Below are 11,995 nucleotides of genomic sequence, written 5' to 3' on the forward strand. Positions count from 1 at the left end.
TGTGTTTTTAATCCATGATATAGCAAGATTCTTTGATGCTGTCTTGATGCCAAACCTCTGCCTACTCATCAAAACATGAACCATTTCAAGGGTCAGGGTCAAAAAGACCCTTGAAACTAAACTAAAATGTTGCAGTATGTGAACACTAATGGTGTAACATCAAAATTGATAGTGGCTAATATATATAGCAATTTTGCACTAGCTATGCGCAGACTGGCACATTCAGAGATGTGCTATGAAGGGCTGAAACACTTAATAATGGTTCATTTACTTTTTATATATTGGTTTTAAAAGGGTACAATTAACAACAATAATAAAGTAACCAAACAAATGAAAAATAGCATTGGTATCAGCATCGGCCCTCAACCAAATTGTTATTTAACATCAGTATCTGCAAAGAATTCCAGTCAGTGCAACAAATTAAAGTATGAAAGTGAGCAAGAAAATCATAAGTATGAAATTAGTAAATATGACAGACAGCATCACACAACAAGCAAACAGTATGTGTATCTTTTTTTTTTTTTTTTTTTATTTATGGTGATAACAGATTTTTTGAAATGCAGTGTATTTTCAACCTTTGGCCATCTTTTTTCCATGAAAGCATGTTGACCTTAATTCAGATACCACAAACTTACAAAGGTTACATGAATGTACAGCAAATTGACGCTTGAGTTCCATCACCTCTTTGGACCAAGTTGCCACAAAAAAGCGTAATTGTGATCAGTCATGCAGTCAGTTACTCAACCGACTTGTCTTTCTGTTGGAAATGTGAGCAGTAGCTGTGGGAAAGTTAGGCTTATGTATGATTGCAAGGAAGGCTTTCTGATGGACAGCATTTGTGTGGAAAATGTAGGGTAAACATTGTGAAATGTTTTGCAATACTGGTACAATAAAAACAGATATCAGCTAACATAGCATAAAGAAATGGTACAAAACGTATATATACAAAATAAGATTGGTAAGCTGAATATGAAATCATTTATCTGTCACAATATGTTTAAAAATATAAATGTGAAACAATATCATAAATAATAACTTAGTTGACCGCATCTTAATTCAAACAGTTGTCATATCCCAGACGAAAAGAACTGACGTTTGCTACATGAGGGCATACAATTCAATATAATTCATGGTCCCATTTGAAATTTAGACCTAAAGTTTCTCATATCTAGGTCCACCCACCAACCTGGACAAAAAATACTATTTTGATCAGTAGTCAATCATATTGCACTCAATACATTAGCTATGGAATCATGGGATGGGAGCAATTAAATTTCAGCAAAAAACGAGAAGGTTAAAATTTCAGAAAAGGAGTGATCTGTCTAGCGCTTCATAGTGTCTGAATGAGAGCAATGTGCTAGCACATTCGAGTTTAGTATTTTAAGTAATTCATTTCAGCAACTTGAGTCTCTTTCGATGTGCACCCATCCCATTCTGCTCGCCTCGCACAGCTAAATGCACATTCGTTTCACCCCACACTCGCAGCAGAACTTGGCGCACTCCACGGGGTACTTTGTGCCACATTCATGGCAGAATTTTGTCAGCTGCCCTGTGGAGTTGTCCACCTCATTCACAGTCTGGGCATCATTCCTGAGGAGGGCAAAGAGACGGGAAAACAGCCTTTTAATATTAGAAAAGTCTTTGTGTTTTTCACTATTTTCTCATGACCTCCATGGCTTCAGCTCTAAAGTTTATCATTTTCACACAATAACTGAATTGCACTGAATAGAGCAATTGAAACGAAAAAAAAAAAACAAGTTCAATGGCATCTGTAGTGCTGCCGTAATTGACCATGAAAATTAGTCGATGGCATTGTTTTTAGTCGACGAGTCGTTTTACTATTGACCGCCTATTTATTTTTGGTCTCCCGTCTCAAACGGCTCACTGTAATGTTATTAACGCTTGAGAATTACAATGACTGCCTTTGGATGTTAAACAGGCTACTTAGACTCTGGCAGTCATGTTTTAAACCAAGTGACGAAGCAAGTGTTGCGACCAGCAAAGCTGCATGTCTGCCTGCTTTCAGCGTGATTCATTATTAGGCCGATCTAAGCGGGGGAGCGTAGTGGGTTACGCTAGTCCAGACTCTGACTTTACATTAATACACAGGATTAGATGTTAAAATCCCTTGTGCCAAAATCCAAGGTAAAAATTCAGAAGTCCCTACTCAAATTAACTTTAAAAAGCACGCTACCCACAAATCTGCCAACAAATGGTCACAAACACAAGACAAATGGCCCATCCAACAGCAGTATATAGTATGCGGCATGTCATTGGGGTTATCAAGTGGGCACCCTCATTCACCAATGTTTCGTTAAGTTAGGCCCACGACACCTCATGAAGGCTTAACAGTGAAACCAGCGTCCTGGAGACACTCCCCTCCATGCTGCCACCATATTACCACATTGAAATATCCAATACCCAAAATACTCTTAACCAGCCTAGGCATGGTCTAGGTTGGCCCATCCCATTGATGCGGACTGAACCATAACCATAAAAACCCTAGCCAACCACCATCACCCTAGGCACAGTCCGTCGCAAACAGTCCAGACTCTGACTAATATAGTATTGTGGAAATTGCAATAAATGAAGTGAAGAGTGTTTCACATTGACAACGCAACGGCGTGTCCTTTATTCATTCATACAAAAAAACGTTAAAACGAAACATGACGCCGCCCGTGATATCAACAATCAAGGTGCGCATCATTTCCCATGGTCAATAAGTCACAACTAGGGATGTAACGATTACCGGTATAATGGTAAACCGCGATAAAAATGTTGACGATAATAATTACCGTTTTCATTTCAAACATCATGATTATCACTGTTGATTACCGCGGTGTGGCAACCGTGTGTTTAATCCTTCCCAGCTTCATCCGAGCCTGCTTTTGACATACAGTAGGCCTGGTACAATGGAACAAAACTGGTACCCTACTGATTCTGTTGTTTAATTGATGGTTTTAACTACAATTCGGATTAGGCTACACCTGATTTTAAAAGGCGGAACTTTTTCACCGCAAAATGTGCACTGTATCATGTAGCCACTCTGCTTCTTTTTATGTTCACGTCCACATTAAATCCATTCCACTCACGTTATCAGGACAATACAGTAGCCTAAAGTTTTATTTTGAACGCTTACTTTGGTCTCACTCATTGCATCCAAATAACAGAAATAGCAAACTCCAAGTTATGGTAGGGTAATTTAAGCTATAAGCACATAGCCAATTTAACATAAAAAGAAAAACACTTTTTGAAACTATTTCAGCTTGTGTAGGCCTATCAGTGCTTTCTGAACACTTTTAGAAATACCGTGATAATACCGAAAACCGTGATAATTTTGGTCACTATAACCGTGAGGTTAAATTTTCATACCGTTACATCCCTAGTCACAACCCATATTTTTTAGCGTTCAAGCCAACTGAAAGTGAGGTAACCTATGTGGTAAGACGAACAAAGTGCCTGTAGCCTGTAACTTGTTTGGAACATGCTGATGTTAGGCTCATTTGCAAAGTCCTCAACTCCTGTCGCCTTTCAAAGTACTCGACAGTTTGTCTATGATAGTAGGGTGTTTTGTTTCCATTTCCATATAGCGTTTTAGTTTTGATGGTTTGATGCGCTCATGTGCCAGTAATTAACTGCACACCACACACTGTGGTTTCTGCTCCTTTTTGTCCTCAACAAAAGTGAAAGCATTCTTCAAGTATTCATGGTAATTTTGCCATATTCTGCCATGCTAAAATTATGTCTAACATGACCTGTCGCAAACATTGTCTATGTCCATGGGAACGACTGGCATACAAATAAAGTCTATCAAAGTAAAGGTCTGACATTAGATCTGAGGGTAGCATTTTAAATGGGTGATTTTTTTTTCTCCATACATTGAACAGTTTACTTTATGAGCTCCTAACAAAAGTAGGGTGATGCATATTTTGTTTTGGCCCTTCAGTTGAGTTCAAAATAAAATGGACACAACGAAAAAACAAACTCTTGATTTTTAAAAAAAATTAGTCTTTTAGATCAGTCGATTAATTGAAAAATTTGTTGAAAGATTAGTCGTTAGAACTAATTAGTGGCAGTCGTTAGTGGCAGCACTAGACATCTGTATCTGTTATATTTAGGCTTATAAATGCAGATCACGTCAAGCATGACATTTTGCACAGCAAGAAGTAGACAAATACAGATACCTGGAAAAACAAATATTCCACAAATCCTACAGGCCATTTCATTTACCACATTACACTGCTACTTGCATTGCGTCAATGGGAGTGAATGTGTTCCCAGTCAGAAATTTCACTGCATTTATAAATATGAAACATGACAAAAATACAGCTTCTAATTGGAAATAATGATACAACTTAAGAATTGCTTAGAAATCAAAATACCTTGAATTGTGGATATCTGAATTGTAGCCTCTTCTGTTTTTCATTGCAATCCCAGAGGATGCATTCTTGACAGATCCTGCTGTTCCAACACTTCTGAGTTTTGGGTTAATTCTAGAGGGAATTTGAACAGCAACTGAATGATTAAGAACACACTGTCTGCATATTATATAAGTTGAACTGTTAAACTGTTAATTGTAATGTTAATTTAATGTTTATTGATGACATTGGAAGTTGCTTAGGACAAAGGCATCTGCTAAGAAACATAAACCTAATTAGAAATTGTACATTTAGACAAATCCGTTTCCCACATGATAGTTCAGAGTCAGATGTGATTTTAGCACTGGTATGACAGGAGTTAACAGTCTGGAGACAACTTGTTGAGCAACTTGTGTGTGTGTGTGTGTGTGTGTGTGGCAAGTCTACTTCCTTTTTCTCTAAGAGCCTCCCCAATCATTTGCATACCCCTCTACTCTACCTTCTGTAATGAAAGACTTCAGATCCTATTGCTAGTCCTGTCCTAAGGAGGCATTTTTCGCGGTTTAGTCATTTAAAATGACATTTAATGCTGCATTATGCCCCCTCCCCTCCCATCCGAATCGAGACCGCATTTCACCATGCTTGTCTCCAGTCCAGACAGATACAAGCTCCTTCTTACCCAGACGGTGGGCTTGTCAGTCCTGTAGGTCCGGTGCGAATCTGCCCATACCCAGATGCGACAGTCCTCACTGCTCCAGCAGAAGATGCTTTGCCTGTAGGAATGCCTGGACAAAGACATACATGTATGAACAAACTTCGCTTCAGCTAAGCTTCAGTATTACCCTTAATATGTTCAATGTTTCTGTGTTTGTTCAAGCATGGATTCTTTACTTCCCTCTTCCTACTGTTAGGATAGGTTAGGCATATGGTAGCTTAAAGGGCTTCAATGTCGCCTTCCCACTTCCCAGTCACATGAACGCATTACTACTCTCAAGTTATTCACATCACATAGGGCTAGTGTGTAGGTTTGTCCTTTAGCAAAGGTTTCATTCTTGGTTGTTTGATTAAGTTAAGGAAGAGGCTGCTATCTTAATCACCCCTAGACAATGTAGCTTGGATGCCAAACTGAAGTGTGCCTCCTTCTTTGCAACGCCATCCACACATCTATCTATAAAGACATCCATCCCTTCATTTTCTGCACAACTATCTCAAAACAAATAAACAAATATAAGTGACAACGAGCGCACGAGTTTGATAGGCTAAAGCTTCATACACACACAGTAGTAATTCTCTCCAAATAGACGTCCAAGGATAATTCAACCTTAAATACATGGCAAGCAGAAGCTTTAGAGGAGAGGTTAGCATCAGGGATGTAGTGGTAAAATAAGAGGTGGGTAAACTATAAATTCTGTGATCACGGTGAGGTGGACTGCACCATGCTGTATCAGATTTTTTTAAAACGCATTCAGAACATGTTTGATGATGGTTGAGGTTATTGTCGATTGTTTATAATATACCAATGGTAAAAATGGTTCATAGAGTGTTGATGAGTGTAAATATTGTGAATGTGGATAATACAGTGTAATCTTTGACTGTTAAAAGTTGCAATTAGTGAATAAACTCTTTTGACAGGTGGATAAACTAATAAGAGGTGGATAAAATCTATTTCTGAAATTTCAGGGGTGGATAAACTGCATTTGTTTGCGTTTAGCCTCCACTACATCCCTGGATGGCATAAATGCAACCACACTTGTACCTGTGCCTGCTGTGGGACCAGACATGGACCTTTGTGGTAGCCGTGAAGAGGCAGGCAAAGTGGACGTCACTGTGGAATTGGCCTTCTTCACTGGAGGGGGCTTGCACTGAAACCAAACACACGGCTTCATTTTAAAGGGGACCTCAGTATGAATCAATAATGAATTAAAGAATTAATCTTATTACAGTTTTTTTCTGAATGCAAATGCTAACCGTGATTCTTATAGCAAAATTTCTAAAACTATTAATTTGTATAGCAAAACCACTCACTGAGTTTGCAAAACTAAAAGCACAAACACTGCTTTGCACTCCGTTTGCAATTGTGTAACACTTTCACAACTGTAGGTACAATCCACTGCACAGCACTCTTTTTGCAGAACTGTAAACACAACTCACTGCTTTACACTCAATTTCCAAATGATCAACACACTCCTAGCAAATCTATACACATGTATGGCTATTATTTACATTATTTTGCCAACTCTCTGGCACACTTTCTCATGTGAAAACTGTTATATAATTAGTTCACTTTGCAATCAGCCTAAGCACTATAAGCCACAGGTAATGTACAATGGGTACAATGGAGGGAGCAGGAAGAGTGAGAAGAGTAAGAATTAGAGGAGGCCGAAGAATAGGACGTGGAGGTGAAGAAGGAGGAGGAAGAAGACTCAGAGGTGAAGAAGCGAGAGGGAGAGGATGACAAGGACAAGGAGGTGAAGTTAGAGGAAGAGGACAAGGAGGAGCAAGAGGAGGAAGAGGAAGGGGAAGAAGAGTAAGAAATAGGCCTTTTACAGGCAAAAGAATCAGTCTACATGCGGAGATATTGACCAGGAATCATGTCAGGCCTGGATATGGCATTCCAGAATATTTTCCCCGGTGCCTTGGACTAGAGGAAATGAAATAGAGACGACACGATGTAGACTGATTTTTCTTTTCTCAGTGAAATTGCCATTTTGTGTTTTGACTTGGAAAAACACACTTGTGTTTGTTTTGATGTGTAACACAAGTTTGGATCCCTGTATGTTTACAGAACTATGACAAAAGTATGACCTCAAACTGACATAGCCTACCTTGTGCACAGAGAAAGCAAAAACCAGATGTGTTTTTTATTTATACCATCAGTGTGTAGTTGGCACATTGTGTGCTTATTATTGTGATGGCTTGTGTTTACTGTTTGATACGAAAACACCATTTTTACAAAGGTGTGAAGAGTTAAGCAAGGTGTGTTAGCTTTTGCAAGAGAACTACAATGTTTTGCTGATTTGGTGAAAGGTTTTCCCATTTGTGTGTAGAGTTTTGCAAAAATAGCCAATAGTTACAATCAATCTGAAAAAACTGTAAACACACTCACAAAAGTAAGAGGTTATATAGCGAATTATTTGTTAACAACATCAACAAAACATGACAAAATTAACCCTGTAATGGCTCACACAATTATATGCATATTCTCAAGGGTTTTAGGATTATGGAACAGTTAAAACAGAATGTTTCAACAAACAATTTGGGTTGACAATTGTCTCTGAAGCAGAGGTGTTTTTTTAGCATGGCATTGTCACAAAAGTGATAATCGTACAACTGCTCTGTATAGCCAAATGAACGCTCTGCATCAACAAATGTATTGTTGTCAACAACAACAACAGTAGCAAGTTTCAACAGGACTGACCATCATTATGTAAAATTACCAAACATTTCACCAGCCAAAAAACACTTGACTGCCCAGAGCATTCCGACAAAGCTGACCATTCTAAAGAGACCTACTGGCCAACTACAACTTCTTCACAACAGGGACCAATCTGAGGCCATGTCCACACTAGCTGTGTCTCTGACCCCACACACACACACACACACACACATCTCCATTGGCAAATCTGATACTGAAATCTTGTGAGAGATTAGAGTCAGAATGATTACCTGGCTTCGAGCCGGGAGTTTCCCTTTGGCATCACCTCCTGGAAGCTTTGCCTTATTGGCGATCCTTGCAGACTGCTCCTTACAGAACTTAATGTGTCGGTCGGCAGCAGACTCGTTGAACCTTCTCTGACAGTATGGACACTGAATGTAATCTAGGTGAGCGAAAGATGTTTTTAATTCTCCAGCAAAGTGATGTCGCTACTTGCCAAATATTCCTAACCAAAGCCAGTTGCTAAGGCAGACTCACATTTGAAGTCATAAGCATCATCCTGGAACATTTGAAAACATTGATTCAAACCGATAAAATAATAGGTGCATATCAAACATTAAATTACTTTGGCTTGAATTTATCCACCCAGATGGCATAAGGCATCAGGCTCAGAAACCTACCCCATAAACCCACCTCACTAAACTCTGATTTTTGGTTTGGTTTGAACCCACAAATATTTAGCAAACCTGAAGCATAAACTCTACTAAAGTCTAAAAATAAAGTCTGAAACATCCCTAGATGTATAGATTTACATCTATGTAAAACATCAAGTCCCTTGACATGCCTGAGGCGTCCTGATTTACCTGGATCATAGGATGGAGGAGGTGGAGGGGGCAGCGGACCTCCATCCTTCATCACTTGAGTGAGCCCCTTGGCTGCTCGGATCGTTGCGATGAAGTCTTCATGCTTCCTGCGCCAGTTGGACTGTTTCTTGGGCGGCTCCGGCTATGGAAACACAGACACACAGACACAGATATACACGTGCCCACCCATGTGCACACACACACATTTCAAATATTTACAGACCGAGTCATCATGCACAGAAAGCAGAGGGTATAGGCCAAGACTGTACTGTGAGGCCTAAAATATTAACCTCCTAACTTGCTCTCTGGGGATCTGAAGTCAAAGAGCACAAAAAACTCTATGAAGCATACAGTATACAACACATTATATCTGGAAATATCTGGCTTTTAATAAATCCATGTAAATTCTATATGTATGCATAGTATGTAAAACCAATTGGTGCTAACAGGAGAGTGTCTATTTCCTGAGCTGCTTAATCTATACTCTATCGGAAAATGATAAAAGAGGACCTGATCTGGAGACTGAAAACAAACATCCCTCCCTTGAAACTGACAGCAACTGACAGAAATAGTTCAGGTCCAGTGTCATCCCTGTCTATGGTCATGTGACTTCCTTTAAGACCTCAAATTAGCTCTGTCTAGCTCCATGTCTTCACTACCACTAAGGATAATTGAGCCTTGACTTTAACAAGAAGGCGTGCTGCAGTAAAATCATGGCATATATTAATGGCTGGCTGATCAAGTTGACTTTACAGGCCATTGCTGGAAATGTCTTAATACTAAACAACATTCTCAAAACATGAATATATACATAAAGTATAATGGTATTGGAGGATAATGTTTGGTCCATGAGCTTGACAGTTAAGACTTCTGTCTTTGATATTAGGACCATCTATCTACCAATTGTTTTTGTCATCATCATGAATTTCTTTTTGGCAAACACCCCCCAAAAAATCAAACCCTGCATAGTGGTACTATTAAGATCAAGCCACTAACATGATTGGTATTTTGGGACAATCAAATGCAGTGTAGTTGTCTACAGTATGAGGCAAAGCAGCAATATGGGGCAATTCTAATCATTTTAAAAGAGTCTACAGGGCCATCTACAGAGAGAAAACTCTCAAAGCAAACCTAAACAGATTTTGGCATGTGTAATTGCCTTTAGAACATTACCTTCTTACAAATGATGCATAACGGTTCTGTCAGAGGGAGGTGTACGTAACATTAGTCTGAGGTAAGCTAAATGTTTACAAACATACTTTTCCATTGTCTGTTTACTTTTCATTTTCGGCTGCAAAACGGGGTGAAGCAGACTACACAATATGCCATCTACTATCTTCAATGTAAAATATTAAAGACAAACATACAGATCATCTTAAGATGATCACAATGTGTTATTCTTAAAACATTCTAAAATGCCATACTTAGGCTTATGTGCTAAAATCATGAAAACAATGTCAAAAAAAGTCAACTTACTTTATTAGACTTAGGAGTGCTGGATGTGCTTTGTGACTGAAATATAATCAAAGGCGGCTTAAGGGATAACATGACATCAGGGCAAAGTAAAGACTGGGGCCATACCAGGGTACTGGGCTTGGCAGGGGCATCACATTTTAAACAGCTGCTTTAGTGTGTATTTTGCTGTTTGTTTGTTTGTTTGTATATTTTGTTTTGTTTATGTGTTCCCTTGTGACTTGTCTATCCTCTTACCTTAGGCTTCAAAGGTTTTACAGTCGAGATTTCAGTTCCCTCTGCCCTCTGCCTGCCAGAATCAAACACCTTCCTCCTCTTGGCTGCTGCCTTCTGACAGATGGGCGTATGCTTCTTCTGCAAGGATATGGCAGTGTGGGAAGGGCTGATTACAGATAGCCAGGCAGAAACCGGCCTGCTGTGTGTTTATAGTGAAGTGTCGTTGGTTGCTAGGCATTACAACAGACAAGTAAAGACAACTCCACCTTCAAACAAACACATACACTAAACAAGCAGGGGCTGTGGTGCAGACTAACAAAACAGCTACAGTGATTTGTCAACAACATCCATAGATGAAGGGATGCTACACTTTCTAAATGACAGATTAAGTGCATTTAAACATACAAGGGGCAAAGCAAAGTTTGACAATGCTTACAAGAACTTTGGAGAAAAAGGTTCTGCCACATATTTTGCACGGAGCCATCTCATCATTTGGTGGGACATAGTCTGGATCTGTGTGATAAAAGATTGGTGCACAATGCACATCACCAAATTATGGGTTAACAGGACACTCACATAGTACACGTCTTCTATCTGTAAAACATTATTAAATTTGCTAGCTCAGCATATGGCAGTGAGTAGCGTAATTATCATTCCACAATGTAACAACAGCTCAAAACTATCTGCAATATCGTATTTATCTGATCTGGTTTCAAACTAATTTATGAATATATGTATGCATATCTGGGCGGGGCACATTGGCTCTGTCAAAATAATCACGACAGTCAAGTGTTTATCTAAGCACTCAGTGTCTATCTGTGCCACATCAGGGCCTTACTTGCCCCAGAATAAAATGTTCCTGTGGCAGAGCGTTTTCAGTCATAACAAATGTTAGCATATAGATGTCAATAAAAACAGCAAGCTAACGCTAACCATGGCAGACATTTAGGACAAGAGGCCACACTTTCTTGGCCCAAATATCCGCTTCTACTAAACAGCGTGCATGTATGTATATGTTCACCCAGACCTGTAATTAATCACAAGATACATAATGTGACCCTTACCAGACAGAATGACTGATTAACTGGAAGGTTTACTGCATGTAACGTTACACACCTTGGCTAGGTATCCACGGATAGCTAACTATGCTAACAAAACCAATTGAAAGACTGCTAAGCGGTTGCCACAACTACGATTTCACAACACTAGGACATTCTCTTTTTTAATTCATGAACAGCCATTGAGGATTGGAAATATAGCTTGTCTGTTGTGTTTGTGGACTTAACTTCCACTGATTTCTACATCTAGTCTATATATGGTCTGATGATAAATTGGAACACAGATGGAGGTCGACCGTCGTCTCCCTAGATAGATAGGGACATGAAAACAAACATCCAAGTGTCCGAGAAAGTCATGACATTCCAGTAATGCAATGCCCCAAACTAAAAATGAAGTGAAATGTCATGTAATACTAACTTCACGTTTCCACTTTTCTCTATTGTTAAAAATCAGCTCACCGTCAAAATCCTCCATCTCTCAGTCTAGCTGTACAGCGCCCCGATGATGATACTTCAACTGGATTGTCCCAGAAGGCGTTTCGCATTCCAACATCCAGAAATGTTATTGGTCGTTCTTTCTCCGGCGGCGAGGACGCGCATAAAGAACTCTTTGACGCGCATACGGTCTAGTTACCCTCGTGCAAAAAAGTA

General features: G+C 39.4%; 1 protein-coding gene across 6 annotated transcripts; it reads right to left on the reverse strand.

Moving 5' to 3' along the window:
- Positions 1-501: 501 nt before the first annotated feature.
- Positions 502-11,939, reverse strand: zc2hc1a (zinc finger, C2HC-type containing 1A). 6 transcript variants are annotated; one of them, XM_042068882.1, is made up of 10 exons: positions 11,804-11,939; positions 10,723-10,799; positions 10,308-10,485; positions 10,074-10,109; positions 8,598-8,739; positions 8,025-8,176; positions 6,115-6,220; positions 5,038-5,143; positions 4,383-4,493; positions 502-1,590 (listed from the first exon to the last, which is right to left on the reverse strand). In XM_042068882.1, exons 2-10 carry the CDS (start codon positions 10,788-10,790, stop codon positions 1,452-1,454), a joined length of 1,038 nt encoding a protein of 345 aa, XP_041924816.1. In that variant the 5' UTR covers positions 10,791-10,799; positions 11,804-11,939; the 3' UTR covers positions 502-1,451. The 6 variants fall into 6 exon arrangements, with proteins under 6 accessions (XP_041924816.1, XP_041924818.1, XP_041924821.1 ...); XM_042068884.1 differs by having other exon boundaries at positions 10,308-10,424; positions 11,804-11,938; XM_042068887.1 differs by lacking the exon at positions 11,804-11,939 and adding an exon at positions 11,351-11,412 and having other exon boundaries at positions 10,308-10,424.
- Positions 11,940-11,995: the final 56 nt, after the last annotated feature.

Source organism: Alosa sapidissima, chromosome 17, assembly GCF_018492685.1.
Source record: "Alosa sapidissima isolate fAloSap1 chromosome 17, fAloSap1.pri, whole genome shotgun sequence".
Classification (NCBI taxonomy): Eukaryota; Metazoa; Chordata; class Actinopteri; order Clupeiformes; family Clupeidae; genus Alosa; species Alosa sapidissima.

Bases quoted from the DNA above. Each gene is read 5' to 3' on its own strand.
- zc2hc1a (XM_042068882.1), bottom strand. From the start codon at position 10,790: ATGTCCCACCAAATGATGAGATGGCTCCGTGCAAAATATGTGGCAGAA. The intron at 5,144-6,114 runs GTACAAGTGTGG...GTCTTTGTCCAG, and splicing joins TGGTCCCACAGCAGGCACAG to GCATTCCTACAGGCAAAGCA. The intron at 4,494-5,037 runs GTAAGAAGGAGC...AATTCCCTCTAG, and splicing joins CTGACAAGCCCACCGTCTGG to AATTAACCCAAAACTCAGAA.